General features: G+C 45.3%; 13 protein-coding genes across 13 annotated transcripts, besides 22 other annotated features; 1 reads left to right on the top strand and 12 right to left on the bottom strand. All coding sequences in view use genetic code 2, as the record gives it.

Moving 5' to 3' along the window:
* Nucleotides 1-834: a D loop.
* Nucleotides 835-904, top strand: a tRNA (tRNA-Pro).
* Nucleotides 904-975, bottom strand: a tRNA (tRNA-Thr).
* CYTB lies at nt 976-2,116 on the bottom strand. Its single transcript has one exon. Coding sequence (YP_004733918.1; cytochrome b) is annotated over nt 976-2,116 (1,141 nt in total).
* A 4-nt stretch (nt 2,117-2,120) lies between these two features.
* Nucleotides 2,121-2,189, top strand: a tRNA (tRNA-Glu).
* ND6 lies at nt 2,190-2,711 on the top strand. The gene has a single exon. A coding sequence (YP_004733917.1; NADH dehydrogenase subunit 6) covers nt 2,190-2,711, from the start codon at nt 2,190-2,192 to the stop codon at nt 2,709-2,711; it is 522 nt and encodes a 173-aa protein.
* On the bottom strand, nt 2,708-4,546 carry ND5. Its single transcript has one exon. A coding sequence (YP_004733916.1; NADH dehydrogenase subunit 5) covers nt 2,708-4,546, from the start codon at nt 4,544-4,546 to the stop codon at nt 2,708-2,710; it is 1,839 nt and encodes a 612-aa protein.
* Nucleotides 4,547-4,619, bottom strand: a tRNA (tRNA-Leu).
* Nucleotides 4,620-4,621: 2 nt separating this feature from the next.
* Nucleotides 4,622-4,691, bottom strand: a tRNA (tRNA-Ser).
* Nucleotides 4,692-4,760, bottom strand: a tRNA (tRNA-His).
* On the bottom strand, nt 4,761-6,141 carry ND4. The gene has a single exon. Coding sequence (YP_004733915.1; NADH dehydrogenase subunit 4) is annotated over nt 4,761-6,141 (1,381 nt in total).
* Nucleotides 6,135-6,431, bottom strand: ND4L. The gene has a single exon. A coding sequence (YP_004733914.1; NADH dehydrogenase subunit 4L) covers nt 6,135-6,431, from the start codon at nt 6,429-6,431 to the stop codon at nt 6,135-6,137; it is 297 nt and encodes a 98-aa protein.
* Nucleotides 6,432-6,500, bottom strand: a tRNA (tRNA-Arg).
* On the bottom strand, nt 6,501-6,849 carry ND3. The gene has a single exon. Coding sequence (YP_004733913.1; NADH dehydrogenase subunit 3) is annotated over nt 6,501-6,849 (349 nt in total).
* Nucleotides 6,850-6,921, bottom strand: a tRNA (tRNA-Gly).
* COX3 lies at nt 6,922-7,706 on the bottom strand. The gene has a single exon. Coding sequence (YP_004733912.1; cytochrome c oxidase subunit III) is annotated over nt 6,922-7,706 (785 nt in total).
* Nucleotides 7,706-8,389, bottom strand: ATP6. The gene has a single exon. A coding sequence (YP_004733911.1; ATP synthase F0 subunit 6) covers nt 7,706-8,389, from the start codon at nt 8,387-8,389 to the stop codon at nt 7,706-7,708; it is 684 nt and encodes a 227-aa protein.
* Nucleotides 8,380-8,547, bottom strand: ATP8. The gene has a single exon. A coding sequence (YP_004733910.1; ATP synthase F0 subunit 8) covers nt 8,380-8,547, from the start codon at nt 8,545-8,547 to the stop codon at nt 8,380-8,382; it is 168 nt and encodes a 55-aa protein.
* A 1-nt stretch (nt 8,548) lies between these two features.
* Nucleotides 8,549-8,622, bottom strand: a tRNA (tRNA-Lys).
* COX2 lies at nt 8,623-9,313 on the bottom strand. The gene has a single exon. Coding sequence (YP_004733909.1; cytochrome c oxidase subunit II) is annotated over nt 8,623-9,313 (691 nt in total).
* An 8-nt stretch (nt 9,314-9,321) lies between these two features.
* Nucleotides 9,322-9,393, bottom strand: a tRNA (tRNA-Asp).
* A 3-nt stretch (nt 9,394-9,396) lies between these two features.
* Nucleotides 9,397-9,467, top strand: a tRNA (tRNA-Ser).
* Nucleotides 9,459-11,018, bottom strand: COX1. The gene has a single exon. A coding sequence (YP_004733908.1; cytochrome c oxidase subunit I) covers nt 9,459-11,018, from the start codon at nt 11,016-11,018 to the stop codon at nt 9,459-9,461; it is 1,560 nt and encodes a 519-aa protein.
* Nucleotide 11,019: 1 nt separating this feature from the next.
* Nucleotides 11,020-11,089, top strand: a tRNA (tRNA-Tyr).
* Nucleotides 11,090-11,156, top strand: a tRNA (tRNA-Cys).
* Nucleotides 11,157-11,193: 37 nt separating this feature from the next.
* Nucleotides 11,194-11,266, top strand: a tRNA (tRNA-Asn).
* Nucleotide 11,267: 1 nt separating this feature from the next.
* Nucleotides 11,268-11,336, top strand: a tRNA (tRNA-Ala).
* A 1-nt stretch (nt 11,337) lies between these two features.
* Nucleotides 11,338-11,408, bottom strand: a tRNA (tRNA-Trp).
* ND2 lies at nt 11,406-12,455 on the bottom strand. Its single transcript has one exon. A coding sequence (YP_004733907.1; NADH dehydrogenase subunit 2) covers nt 11,406-12,455, from the start codon at nt 12,453-12,455 to the stop codon at nt 11,406-11,408; it is 1,050 nt and encodes a 349-aa protein.
* Nucleotides 12,456-12,524, bottom strand: a tRNA (tRNA-Met).
* Nucleotides 12,525-12,595, top strand: a tRNA (tRNA-Gln).
* Nucleotides 12,595-12,665, bottom strand: a tRNA (tRNA-Ile).
* Nucleotides 12,666-12,669: 4 nt separating this feature from the next.
* Nucleotides 12,670-13,644, bottom strand: ND1. The gene has a single exon. A coding sequence (YP_004733906.1; NADH dehydrogenase subunit 1) covers nt 12,670-13,644, from the start codon at nt 13,642-13,644 to the stop codon at nt 12,670-12,672; it is 975 nt and encodes a 324-aa protein.
* Nucleotides 13,645-13,718, bottom strand: a tRNA (tRNA-Leu).
* Nucleotides 13,719-14,519, bottom strand: part of an rRNA (l-rRNA) that runs on past the window's edge.

Raw genomic sequence — 14,519 nt, 5'->3', positions numbered from 1 at the left:
TGTGCGTATTATTTTAATAATGTAAATAGACACACTTTGGGCTTTAAAAATACTACTAGAGGTTTTCCTGTTTCCGGGGGGTTTTCAGGAGTGTTAGTGATCTCAGGAGTATTGGGGGGTAGGGGGGTTTACGCGCAAAAACCCGGGGGTATCTTAGATATCTTAGGAGAAATATTAGTACTTTATGCTCTTGATATCCAGTAATGTGGTTCTTTATTCAAAATCCTTTCCACCATTAATACTATTTCCTTGCGCGCAAGGAAATGTTCAACCTTGTTAACCATTACTGTGTGCACTCTGAAATGTCAAGTGAAAGGAAAACAAAAAAAGAGAACCCCTTGCTCGCTGGAGTGAATGCTCGGCTTGCTGGGTAACGAGTCGTATGTACTCCACCATTAACTTATGCCAGCGTCGATGAAAGTGTGGGGAATAAATCAATTCATGGCCCTGAAGTAGGAACCAAATGCCAGGAATAGTTCACTGAGTGAAACCCCCACAATGGTTGTCCTCACCTTCATAAACGTATGCATTAAGAAATCAACTGATGGTCGGTTCTTACTACATTGAAATTTGTCTTGAAGAGATGTTGAATCAAGGTATATCTTGACTTATGAGTTTTGTATTAAGTCTTAAATTTCGTCAGTCTTACTTCCATTTATGTAATATATACTAGTAATGGTTTATGTATATCTTAGTATATATGTTGATGTATGAATGTTATAATACTAGTTATGTTAATAAAAGATTAATGTACTTGAATGCTATTGATATGGTTAATATAGTTTTATGGTGTAAGTACATATATGCATTTTTAAAAAAAAAAGCAAATATGTGCAAAGAATAGTTTAGTTTACAATCCTAGCTTTGGGAGTTAGGGGTAGGAGTTAGAATCTCCTTTCTTTGAGCATTAGGGAGGATTTTAACCTCCGACATCCGGTTTACAAGACCGGCGCTCTAAAACTGAGCTACTAGTGCAAGATCATCCAAGGGCTTTGTTTTCCAGTCAGCCTGCTAGGGGTGTTAGGACTAGAAATAAGAAGAAGTATAAGAAAGATGCAATTTGACCAATGATAATGAAGGGGTGTTCTACAGGCATACCTCCGATTCAGGTGAGAATGGCGACGTCTGCGACTAGGGCTCAAAATAAAAACTGGGTGATGGGGCGGAATGTGAGGCTTCGTTGTTTTGATGTGTGGAGGATGGGGACAACTATTAGTACGAGGATAGAGAATAAGAGGGCTAGTACCCCTCCTAGTTTGTTTGGGATGGAACGAAGAATTGCGTACGCAAATAAGAAATATCACTCAGGCTTGATGTGGGGTGGGGTTACTAGTGGATTGGCGGGGGTGAAGTTGTCTGGGCCGCCGAGGAGGTTTGGGGAGAATAGTGCTAAGGATGTAAGTGTTATGAGGAGTACTGCCAATCCTAGAAGATCTTTATAGGAGAAGTAGGGGTGGAATGAAACTTTATCTGCGTCTGAGTTAAGGCCTAGTGGGTTGTTTGAGCCTGTTTCATGGAGAAAAAGCAGGTGAATTACTGTTGCAGCTGCAATAATAAATGGGAAGAGGAAGTGGAAGGCGAAGAAGCGGGTAAGGGTAGCGTTGTCTACTGAAAAGCCGCCTCAGATCCATTGTACGAGGGTGTTTCCGATGTATGGTACGGCGGATAGCAGGTTAGTAATGACAGTGGCTCCTCAAAATGATATCTGTCCTCAGGGGAGGACATAGCCTACGAAGGCAGTCATTATTACTAGAAGTAGTAATACTACTCCGATGTTTCATGTTTCTTTATAAAGATAGGAGCCGTAGTATAAACCTCGGCCGATGTGTATGTAAATGCAGATGAAGAAGAAAGATGCGCCGTTGGCGTGGATGTTGCGAATTAGCCATCCGTAGTTTACATCTCGGCAGATATGTGCTACTGAAGAGAAAGCTGTTGCGATATCTGAAGTGTAATGTATGGCGAGGAATAGTCCTGTGAGAATTTGGATGACCAAGCAAAGGCCTAGTAGAGAGCCAAAGTTTCATCAGACTGAAATGTTAGAGGGTGCGGGAAGGTCAACTAATGCATCATTTGCGATTTTTAGGAGTGGGTGGGTTTTTCGGAGGCTTGCCATTAGGGTTCTTGTAGTTGAATAACAACGGTGGTTTTTCAAGCCATTAGTCCTGGTTAAAATCCTGGTAGGAATTATGACTTATATCATGTCTTTGTTTTTATTTGGTCTAGTGTTAGGGTTGGTTGCGGTTGCTTCTAACCCCTCCCCGTATTTTGCGGCTTTAGGGTTAGTAGTGGTTGCGGGGATGGGATGTGGGGTATTAGTGGGTCATGGGGGCCCTTTCCTATCTTTAATTCTGTTTTTAATTTATTTGGGAGGAATGTTAGTTGTATTTGCGTATTCGGCAGCTTTAGCTGCGGAGCCTTACCCTGAAAGTTGAGGGAGCCGACCGGTTGCAGCTTATATGCTGGTGTATGGAATTGGTGTGGCTTTAGTGTCTGGTTTATTCTGGGGTGGATGGTATGAAGTTTCTTGAGTACCTGTGGATGAACTTGGGGAGTTTACTGTGCTTCGGGGAGATACTGGGGGAGTTGCTCTTATATATTCTTTGGGGGGAGGAATATTGGTTGTTAGTGCATGGGTGTTGCTTTTAACTTTGTTTGTGGTGCTTGAGTTAACGCGTGGGCTGAGTCGGGGTACTCTTCGGGCAGTTTAGAAGATAAATACTAGTGTGGCAAGGATGAGGGTGAGGAGGAATAAGGTTAGATAGGTTTTGATTATTCCTTGCTGGGCATTGCTTGTTGTGGTGACTAGGGGGATATTAGAGGAAATAATGGCTTTGGGTCCTGTTTTTTCTAACCAGGTTTGGTCGATTATTTGACTGGCGATTGTTTGGCCAAGGGTGAGGTTTAGTTTAGGGGTAAGGCGATGGATGATCATTGGGAAAAAGCCTAATATGTTGGAGAAGTGGTGGGTGGTTAGTTGAGGGAGGGGTTTGAATTGTTTGTTTGTTAAAGATGCTAGTTCTAGGGCAATTAACAGTCCTGAGATGGTAACAACCAGGGCAGCTAGTTTAAGAAGGGGAGGTATAGTTATGACAGGTGTTTTTAAAGGGATAATGTTTGAGGTAATTAGGAGACCGGCGACGATGCTACCTCAGGCTAGTCGTTTGATTGGGTTGATTACTGCTGGGTTATTTTCGTTAATAGGGGATATGGGGCTGAATCGGGGGTGGCCCATGGAGACGAAGTACACCACTCGGAGGCTGTAAATGGCTGTAAAAGAGGTGGCTAAAATGGTTAAGGTCAGGGCTCAGGCGTTAAGGTGTGATGTGTTTAGTGATTCAATGATGGCGTCTTTGGAGAAGAAGCCTGCTAAAAAGGGGGTACCTGTTAGGGCTAGACTGCCAATGGTAAGGCAGGAGGATGTAAAAGGAGTGAGGTGATGTATACCTCCTATCTTGCGAATGTCTTGTTCGTCATTTAAGCTGTGAATGATTGAACCTGAGCATAGAAAGAGTATTGCTTTGAAGAAAGCGTGCGTACAGATGTGAAGGAAGGCAAGTTGAGGTTGGTTTAATCCGATGGTAACCATCATTAGGCCTAATTGGCTAGATGTAGAGAATGCAACGATTTTTTTGATGTCATTTTGAGTGAGGGCACAGGTAGCGGTGAATAGGGTCGTTAGGGCACCTAAACATAAACATACGGTTAAAGCCGTCTGGTTGTGTTCCATTAGAGGGCTCAATCGGACTAGGAGAAAAATTCCCGCAACAACCATGGTGCTGGAGTGCAGTAGGGCAGAGACCGGTGTGGGACCCTCTATGGCAGAGGGAAGCCATGGGTGAAGTCCAAATTGGGCTGATTTACCGGTAGCGGCAATAATCAGCCCTAGAAGTGGGAAGGTAAGGTCAAAGTCTTTGGCGGCTGCAAATATTTGTTGCATTTCCCAAGAGTTAAAGTTTGTGGCTATCCATGCTATGGCGAAAATTAGTCCAACATCCCCGACTCGGTTATAAAGAACTGCCTGGAGGGCAGCAGTATTTGCGTCGGCTCGTCCATATCATCAGCCGATGAGAAGGAAGGACATAATGCCTACTCCTTCTCAGCCAATAAAAAGTTGAAATATATTGTTTGCTGTAACTAGGGTAATTATAGCAATTAGAAAGACTAGGAGGTATTTGAAAAATCGGTTCATGTAAGGGTCTGCATGTATGTATCAAGATGCAAATTCAAGAATTGATCATGTAACATATAGGGCGACTGGGGTAAAGATAATTGAGTAGTGGTCGAATTTGAGGCTAATATTAACATCAAATGTTAGGGTATTTATTCAATTTCAGTTAGTAATGATTACTTCTGCTCCTTCGTTGAGGAAAAGGCCCAAAGGAAGGAGGCTAGTGAAGAAAGCTAGTTTAACTGCTGTTTTGACTTGGGAGAGGGCTCAATTGGTTCCGGATGGTTGAGGTGTGAGGGTTGTGAATACGGGGTACGCTAAAAGTAAAAAAATAATGATTAAGCTGGATGTTATTATTAGGGAAGTGGGGTGCATAGCTGCTACTTGGATTTGCACCAAGAGTTTTTGGTTCCTAAGACCAACGGATGAGCTGTTATCCTTTAGGAGCGGCTCGAGTGAGCCCAGGGGTTCAACCAAGGTGGCGAAGATTAGCAGTCTTCGTTGCTAGCGAGCCTCTCTCGGTGGGTAAGGGGGCTTTAACCTCTATTTTTAGAATCACAATCTAATGTTTTTGTTAAACTATACCTACAAGCGGCCCACCCTCAAATTAATTCGGGTTTGAGGATTAGCAGGATTAGGGGGAGGAGGTGAAGGGCTATTAGTAAATGTTCTCGAGAGTGGGAGGGGTCAAGGGCAATAATATGGGCTGGAAGTGGGCCCCGTTGAGTCATAAGGAACATATAGAGTGAGTAGCCTGCAGTGATTAGGGTACCAGCCCCTGTTAGTGCGAGGGTTCATCAGGATCAGTTAAATAATGATGTGATAATTATTAGTTCTCCTATTAGGTTAGGTAAAGGGGGGAGGGCTAAGTTAGCAAGGCTGGCAATAAATCATCATGTTGTTATTAGGGGAAGGGCCATTTGTAGTCCTCGTGCTAGAACTATGGTCCGGCTGTGGGTTCGTTCGTAGTTGGTATTTGCTAGGCAGAATAGGGCTGAGGATGTTAGGCCATGTGCAATTATAAGGATGAGGGCTCCTGTAAATCCTCATGGGGTTTGGATGAGGATGCCCCCTACAACTAGGCCTATGTGGCTAACTGATGAATAAGCAATGAGAGATTTTAAGTCTGTTTGGCGTAAGCAAATTGAGCCGGTTATAATTACCCCTCAAAGGGCGAAGATAAGAAAGGGGTAGCTTAGTTCTTTTGTTAGGGGCTCTAACATGACCATTATTCGTATTATGCCATATCCCCCTAGTTTTAAGAGCACGGCAGCAAGGATTATGGAGCCGGCGACGGGTGCTTCAACGTGTGCTTTAGGAAGTCAGAGGTGGACTCCGTAAAGAGGTATTTTTACTAGAAAAGCCAGTAGACAACCTGCTCATCAGAGTTTGTCGGCGTAGGTTGAAAGTAATATAGGGTCGGAATATTGTAGGGTAAGTATGGAGAGAGTGCCTGTGTTGTTTTGTAGAAGTAGAAGGGCTACAAGAAGCGGGAGAGAGCCTGCTAAAGTGTAGAATAAGAAGTAGGTCCCTGCATTGAGTCGTTCTGTTTGATTGCCTCATCGGGTGATTAGAATTAGGGTTGGGATAAGAGTAGCTTCAAATATGACGTAAAATATAATAATTTCGGTTGCACTGAAGGCTAAGATTAGGAAAATTTGTAATGACGTCAGGAGTGTAATGTATATTCGTTGCCGATTGATGGGCTCCAGGGCTGTGTGGTTTTGGCTAGCAAGAATTATGAGGGGTAAAAGCCAGCAGGTGAGGACTAGCAGGGGGGTAGAGAGGGGGTCTGTTGCCATGTAGAGGTTAAGAGAGGATCACCCTGTCTCTGACAGGTTTTTTAGTCAGGTAAGGCTGGCCAGGGCGATTACTAGGCTGTGGAGAAGGGAGGAGGGTCAGAGTCACTTAGCGGGGGAGAATCAAATTGTTGGCACTAGCATTAAGGTGGGGATTAGGATTTTTAGCATTGTAGGAGATTTAGGCTTTGTAAGCGGTCAGACCCGTGGGTACGGGCTGTAGCTACCAATAGAGCGAGTCCGGCACTTGCTTCGCAAGCTGAGAAAGCTAGTAGTAGTATAGGGGAGGCTGAGAAGTTAGTGGAGTCTAGTTGTAGGGTCCATAGGGAGAGTGCAATAAACAGGGAGAGTATTATTCCCTCTAAACATAGGAGAGCAGAGAGAAGATGGGTTCGGTGGAGGGCTAGTCCTGTTAACCCTAGTAAGAAGGTCGATGAAAAAGTGAAGTGAACGGGGGTCATTAGGTGATTGTGGACTTTAACCACAAGTTTTTGAGCCGAAATCAAATGTTTTTCTTAAACTAATTACCTATTCGGCCCATTCTAGTCCGCCTTGAATTCATTCATAAATTAGGCCTAGGGTAAGCAGAGCTAGGACAGCTGAGGCTCATAGGAATGTGGTTAAAGGAGATGATAGTTGGTCTCCTCAGGGAAGGGGTAGGAGAAGGGCAATTTCTAGGTCAAATAGAAGAAATAAAATAGCAACAAGAAAGAATCGAAGAGAAAATGGGAGTCGGGCACTACCTAGTGGATCAAAGCCGCATTCGTAGGGGGAGAGCTTTTCATGGTCTGGGCTTATTTGGGGCAGTCAGAAGGAAACAATGGCGAGAATGGTGGAAAGTACAATGGCAATAGAAATAATTGTTGTGACTAAGTTCATTATCTTTCCTTGGAGTTTAACCAAGACCTGGTGATTGGAAGTCACTTATACTTGCTTTGATACTAGAAAGATTAAGATCCTCATCAGTAGATGGAGATGTATAGGAATAATCAGACGACGTCTACGAAGTGTCAATATCAGGCGGCTGCTTCGAATCCGAAATGGTGCTCAGATGTAAAATGATATTGAATTTGGCGGAGTAGACAGATGGCCAGGAATGTTGAGCCAATAATAACGTGTAGTCCGTGGAAGCCAGTGGCTACAAAAAATGTGGAGCCGTAGACTCCGTCTGCGATTGTAAAGGGGGCCTCGTAGTACTCTATGGCTTGGAGAAAGGTGAAATAGAATCCTAGTAGAATTGTTAGTGCTAAAGATTGAATTGCTTGTTTTCGTTCACCTTCTATAATGCTGTGGTGGGCTCAGGTAACTGTAACTCCAGAGGCGAGTAGAACAGCTGTGTTGAGAAGGGGAACTTCAAATGGATCCAGGGTTGTAATGCCGGTAGGGGGTCAGCAGCCTCCTAGTTCAGGGGTGGGTGCAAGGCTTGAGTGGTAGAAGGCTCAGAAGAATCCTAGGAAGAAAAAGACTTCTGAGGTAATGAAGAGGATCATTCCATATCGGAGCCCTTTTTGAACGGGCGGTGTGTGGTGACCTTGGAATGTGCCTTCTCGTACGATGTCTCGTCATCATTGGAATATTGTAAGAAGAAGAAGAACTATTCCGAGGGACATAAGTGTTGTCGAGTGGAAGTGAAATCAGATTGCGAGACCTGACGTTATTAGGAGGGCAGCAATAGCGCCTGTTAGAGGTCAAGGGCTGGGGTCAACTATGTGGTATGCGTGTGCTTGATGGGCCATTAGACGTTTTCTTGTAGGTAAAGGCTTAAGAGAAGGACGAAGACGTAAGCTTGAATTATAGCAACGGCAACTTCTAAGAGGGTAAGTAGGAATAGTAGTGTTGCTGTGAGAATTGCTACTGTGGGTATAAGTGGAAGAAGTACAAATGCAGCTGTCGCGATTAGTTGAATCAGAAGATGTCCGGCTGTTAGGTTTGCTGTTAGCCGTACTCCTAGGGCTAGAGGGCGAATAAATAGACTAATTGTTTCGATAATGATCAGGACGGGAATCAGGGGGGTGGGGGTACCTTCAGGGAGAAGGTGGCCAAGTGCGATAGTTGGTTGGTTACGTATACCAATAATAACGGTTGCTAGCCAGAGTGGAACTGCAAGGCCTATATTGAGGGACAATTGTGTGGTAGGGGTAAATGTGTAAGGCAGAAGTCCTAACATGTTTAGAGTGATTAGGAATAATATTAGGGAGGTAAATAATGCAGCTCATTTATGGCCCCCGGGGCTTAGGGGTAGGAGAAGTTGCTGGGTGAATCGGTTGATGAATCAGTTTTGAAGGGCTAATAGTCGGTTGTTGAGTCATCGGGAGGAGGGGATGGGGTAAAGGATTCAAGGGAGGCTTAAGGCTAGAGCCATTAAGGGGATACCTAAATATGTGGGGCTCATGAATTGGTCAAAGAAGCTTAGTGTCATGGTCAGTTTCAGGGCTCTGTTTTAGGGGTTTCTGCGCTTTGAAGAGTTGGCTCGTTGGGGAAAGTATGAGCTAGCACTTTAGGAGGAATAACGGTTAGGAAAATTAGTCAGGTGAAGACTAAAATGGCAAATCAGGGTGCGGGGTTGAGTTGAGGCATGTCGCTAGGGGTGGTTGGGAGGCACCAATCTTTAGCTTAAAAGGCTAACGCTATACCCTGTTTAGCTTCTTAGCGAGGCGTCTTCAAGTATTAGAGATGATCAATTTTCAAAGTGTTCTAGGGGTACTGCTTCTACTACGATGGGTATAAAACTATGGTTAGCCCCACAAATTTCAGAGCATTGTCCGTAAAAGACCCCTGGTCGGGATGCGATGAAGGCTGTTTGATTCAGGCGGCCGGGGACTGCGTCTATTTTTACGCCTAGTGCTGGGACTGCTCAGGAGTGGAGAACGTCTTCAGCAGATACTAGGACTCGGATTGGGGATTCCACTGGGATTACTATTCGGTGGTCGGCTTCTAGGAGTCGAAATTGTCCGGGAGTTAGATCTTGTGTTGGGATTATGTAGGAGTCAAATCCGAGGTCTTCGTAGTCTGTATACTCGTAGCTTCAGTACCATTGATGTCCTATGGCTTTAATTGTGAGATGGGGGTCGTTAACTTCATCTATAAGGTAAAGAATGCGTAGAGAGGGGAGGGCAATTAGGATAAGAATAACTGCTGGAAGAACAGTTCAGATGATTTCAATTTCTTGGGAGTCCAGGATGTATTTATTGGTGAGTTTGGTGGAGACCATGGCCACAATGATGTAAAGTACTAGCGTGCTAATTAGGAACACAATTATTAAGGCGTGGTCGTGGAAATGAAGGAGTTCTTCTATAACAGGTGAAGCTGCATCTTGAAAGCCTAGCTGTGAGGGATGTGCCATTAAGTGTTCAAGACACGTGGGGTTTTAACCCACGATTCTGCCTTGACAAGGCAGTGTAATGTCTATTTTACTAGTGTCTTATGAAGAAAGTGACAGAGCGGTTATGTGGTTGGCTTGAAACCAACCTATGGGGGTTCAACTCCTCCCTTTCTCGTCAGTTTGATTGAACTTGAACGAATGCAGGTTCCTCGAATGTATGATAAGGGGGAGGGCAGCCATGTAATCATTCTACATTAGTTGTGGTGAGTTCTACTGCTAGTACTTCACGTTTTGCGGCAAATGCTTCTCAGATAATGAAGAGGAACATAATTACTGCTACTAGGGAGATGAGTGATCCAATGGAGGAGACAGTATTTCACAGGGTGTATGCATCGGGGTAGTCTGAATACCGTCGAGGTATTCCAGCTAGGCCTAGGAAGTGTTGGGGGAAGAAGGTTAGGTTTACTCCAATAAACATAATTCCAAAGTGGATTTTTGTTCAAGTGCTGTGGAGGGTGTATCCTGTAAATAGAGGGAATCAGTGGACAAAAGCAGCAACAATGGCGAAAACGGCTCCCATTGAAAGGACGTAGTGGAAGTGGGCAACTACGTAGTATGTGTCATGCAGGACGATGTCTAGGGAGGAATTAGCTAAGACGATGCCAGTTAGGCCTCCGACTGTGAAGAGGAAAATAAACCCTAGGGCTCAGAGAAGAGGCGTTTCTCATTTGATTGAGCCTCCGTGGAGGGTTGCAAGTCAGCTAAAGACTTTAACACCAGTAGGGATTGCGATGATTATGGTGGCAGATGTAAAATAAGCTCGTGTGTCTACGTCCATGCCGACTGTAAATATGTGATGGGCTCAGACAATAAACCCCAGAAGGCCGATTGCCATTATGGCTCACACCATACCCATGTAGCCAAATGGTTCTTTTTTACCAGAGTAGTAGGCAACAATGTGTGAGATTATTCCGAAGCCTGGAAGAATTAAAATGTAAACTTCTGGGTGGCCAAAGAATCAGAATAGGTGTTGGTAAAGAATTGGGTCACCTCCTCCAGCGGGGTCGAAGAAGGTGGTGTTAAGGTTTCGGTCTGTAAGAAGCATTGTAATGCCAGCAGCCAGGACGGGTAGGGAGAGCAGAAGAAGTACAGCAGTAATCAGGACTGCCCACACGAACAGAGGGGTTTGGTATTGGGAGATGGCAGGGGGTTTCATGTTAATAATAGTTGTAATGAAGTTGATAGCTCCAAGGATGGAAGAAATTCCTGCTAAGTGGAGAGAAAAAATGGTCAGGTCGACGGATGCCCCTGCATGGGCTAAGTTACCCGCCAGGGGTGGGTAAACGGTTCATCCCGTTCCGGCCCCAGCTTCTACTCCGGAAGAGGCAAGAAGGAGAAGGAAGGACGGTGGGAGTAGTCAGAAGCTCATGTTATTCATTCGAGGGAATGCTATGTCTGGGGCACCAATTATTAGTGGTACGAGTCAGTTTCCGAATCCTCCGATTATAATTGGCATTACTATAAAGAAAATTATTACGAATGCATGTGCTGTAACAATTACATTATAAATCTGGTCGTCTCCTAGGAGGGCGCCTGGTTGGCTTAGTTCTGCTCGAATGAGCAGGCTTAGGGCTGTGCCCACTATTCCGGCTCAGGCACCAAATACTAGATAGAGGGTGCCGATGTCTTTGTGATTGGTCGAGAAAAATCAACGTGTGATTGCCACAGGTAGGATGGCTGAGTTTTAAGCGGTGGATTGTAGCCCCATAAACAGAGGTTTGAATCCTCTTCTTACCAAGCCCCGAGGTGTTTTACATATTAGATTGCAAATCTAAAGAAGTAGGCTAACCCCCTACCGGGGCTTTTCCCCGCCTTTAGTCTCTTAATAGGCGGGGAAAAGGTAGATGGATGCTCGCTGGTTTGGGCGCTTAGCTGTTAACTAAGAGTTTGTAGGATCGAGGCCTGCCTATCTAGAAAGGCTTTAGCTTAATTAAAGTATCTGTTTTGCATGCAGAAGATGTGGGGTAATATCCCGCAAGTCTTATCAGGGGCTGGGAGACTTTCACTCCCGCTTAGGGCTTTGAAGGCCCTTGGTCTTGTACTATCCTAAGTCCCTTAGAGGGTTAATAGGGCAACTGCTGCTGGGGTGAGGGGTAATAAGGATAAGGTGGCTGTAGTTGAGACGGCTAGAGGTAGGGTTTAGTTGTGTGGAGGGGAGGCGTCAGGGGGTAGTTCCGGTGAGATTGTTGGGGGATATGGTAAGGGTTATTGCGTATGTGAGGCGTAGGTAAAAATATAGGCTTAGGAGGGCAGTTAGGGCAGCTAGTGTGGCTGTAGGGGCGAGGCCTTGTTTGGTTAGTTCTTGGAGGATTAGTCATTTTGGTATAAATCCTGTTAGTGGGGGTAGACCGCCTAGTGAAAGGAGAATGAGTGGGGCAAGGGATGTGAGTATGGGGGCTTTTGCTCATGAGGTGGCGAGGGCATTAATGGTAGTTGATTTATTTAGTTTAAATACAAGGAATGTTGAGAATGTTATAATAAAGTACGTGAGAAGAGCCAACAGTGTAAGGGAGGGGGAAAATTGTAAGATTAGGATTATTCAGCCTAGATGGGCGATTGAGGAGTAGGCAAGGATTTTTCGTAGTTGAGTTTGGTTAAGACCACCTCAGCCCCCAACTAGGGTGGACATGAGTCCTAGAATAATTAAAATGGTTGAATTGGCCGGTTGAATTTGGAGAAGCAGGGCGAAAGGGGCAAGTTTTTGTCAGGTTGAGAGAATAAGGCCTGTGGTGAGGTCCAATCCTTGAAGGACTTCAGGTAGTCAGGCATGAACTGGGGCAAGGCCAATTTTTAATGCAAGGGCAAGGGTAATTAAGGTAACGGGGAGGGGGTGTGATATCTGTTGAATGTCTCATTGTCCGGTAAGTCAAGCATTAGTGGTGCTGGCAAAAAGTAGTATGGCGGCTGCGGTGGCTTGGGTAAGAAAGTATTTAGTAGTTGCTTCTACTGCTCGTGGGTGGTGGTGTTGGGCTATAAGTGGAATAATGGCGAGCGTATTTATTTCAAGTCCTATTCAGGCCAGGAGTCAGTGAGAGCTGGCAAAGGTGATTGTGGTTCCTAGGCCTAGTCCAAATAGCAGGGTGGCTAAGATGTACGGGTTCATTAGTAAAGGAAGGAGTTTAACCAACATGTTTGGGGTATGGGCCCAAAAGCTTAATTAGCTGACTTTACTTAGGAAGTGGTGTAGTGGAAGCACTGAGAGTTTTGATCTCTCTAGGTAGGGTTCGAGTCCCTTCTTTCTAAGGAGTCGGGGGGACTTTAACCCCCATGGTTCACTCTATCAAAGTGGCCCTTTGGCTTCAGGCACAACTCCGGGGTTATAGTTGAGGGGGTAGTCCTGCGAATGCAATGGGAAGTGAAAGGTGTCAAATAACTAGGGATAGTGTGAGAGGTAGGAAGTTTTTTCAGATCAGGTGCATAAGCTGGTCGTACCGGAATCGGGGGTATGAGGCCCGAACTCAAAGGAATACGATTGAAAGGAGGGCGGCTTTAGTTATTAGGTTGACTGCAGTGAGTTCTGGGATTGTTGGGATGTGTGCTGCGCCTAAGAAAAGGGTGGCGGAAAGTGTATTCATAAGTAAGATGTTGGCATATTCTGCTAGGAAGAATAGGGCAAAGGGGCCTCCTGCATATTCTACGTTGAAGCCTGATACTAGTTCTGATTCACCTTCAGTTAGGTCGAACGGTGCTCGATTGGTTTCTGCTAGGGTTGAAATGTATCATATAGCGGCTAAAGGCCAGGCTGGTAAGATCAATCAAACGCTTTCTTGGGCAATGTTGAAGGTTTGCAGGGTGAAGCCGCCGGTGAAGATAATGGCGTTTAAGAGGATGAGTCCGAGGCTAACTTCGTATGAGATGGTTTGCGCTACGGCTCGAAGGGCACCGATTAGGGCGTATTTTGAATTTGATGCTCAGCCTGAGCCTAGAATTGAATAGACTGCAAGGCTGGAGAGGGCTAAGATAAATAAGATACCTAAGTTTAGGTCAATTACTGGGTAGGGAAGGGGTATTGGGGCTCACAGGGTGAGGGCAAGTGTAAGGGCTAGCATCGGGGTTAGAAGGAAGAGAATGGGGGAAGAGGTTGAGGGGCGCACGGGTTCTTTAATAAATAGTTTCACTCCGTCGGCGATGGGTTGTAGGAGGCCGTAGGGTCCTACAATGTTTGGACCTTTTCGCAGTTGTATGTAGCCAAGCACTTTACGTTCAAGTAGGGTTAGAAAAGCAACGGCTAGAAGAACTGGAACAATGAAAGCTAGTGGGTTAATGATGTGGGTGATGAGTGTTGAGATCATAGTTAAGGAGAGGACTTGAACCTCTGTTGAAAGGGCTTAGGTCTTTTGCAGTAACCGGGCTCTGCCACCTTAACATGCCGTTTTCTTCGACACAGGGGCATGCCCTTTTGCCTATTTTAGTTGTTTTCATTAGGTGGGGGTGAGGCGTGCTTCAAGCATGGGCCTCTTCTTTTCGGTCCTTTCGTACTAGAAAAGATCATGTCATAGATAGAAACTGACCTGGATTACTCCGGTCTGAACTCAGATCACGTAGGACTTTAATCGTTGAACAAACGAACCCTTAATAGCGGCTGCACCATTAGGATGTCCTGATCCAACATCGAGGTCGTAAACCCCCTTGTCGATATGGGCTCTAAAAGGGGATTGCGCTGTTATCCCTAGGGTAACTCGGTCCGTTGATCGGCGTTGCCGGATCTTATTGGTCAGAAATTCTGTTTGTTAGAGCAGGAGCTCTTAGTTGTAGGAGGAGTATTCCCATTCCACGTGGGGGTTTTTTGTTTCCCCGCGGTCGCCCCAACCAAAGACATTAGGGCAGGGTTCATCTGGTTTAATCCTTTATTTAGGAGTGTTTAACATGATCTGCCTGGGTGTCTAAAGCTCCATAGGGTCTTCTCGTCTTATGGTTTTATCCCCGCTTCTGCACGGGGAGATCAATTTCATTGACTTGAAAAAGGAGACAGCTAAGCCCTCGTTGTGCCATTCATACAGGTCTCCATTTAAAAGACAAGTGATTGCGCTACCTTCGCACGGTCAAAATACCGCGGCCGTTAAACTTATAGTCACAGGGCAGGCGGGACCTCTTATTTTTCAGCTTTGCAAGAGGCGATGTTTTTGGTAAACAGGCGAGGCTTCATGTGTTTGCCGAGTTCCTTCTC

Source organism: Siniperca chuatsi, mitochondrion (assembly GCF_020085105.1).
Source record: "Siniperca chuatsi mitochondrion, complete genome".
NCBI classification, from domain to species: domain Eukaryota; kingdom Metazoa; phylum Chordata; class Actinopteri; order Centrarchiformes; family Sinipercidae; genus Siniperca; species Siniperca chuatsi.
The sequence above is the reverse complement of the archived record's forward strand: the minus strand, read 5'-3'. Positions and strand labels throughout refer to the sequence as shown.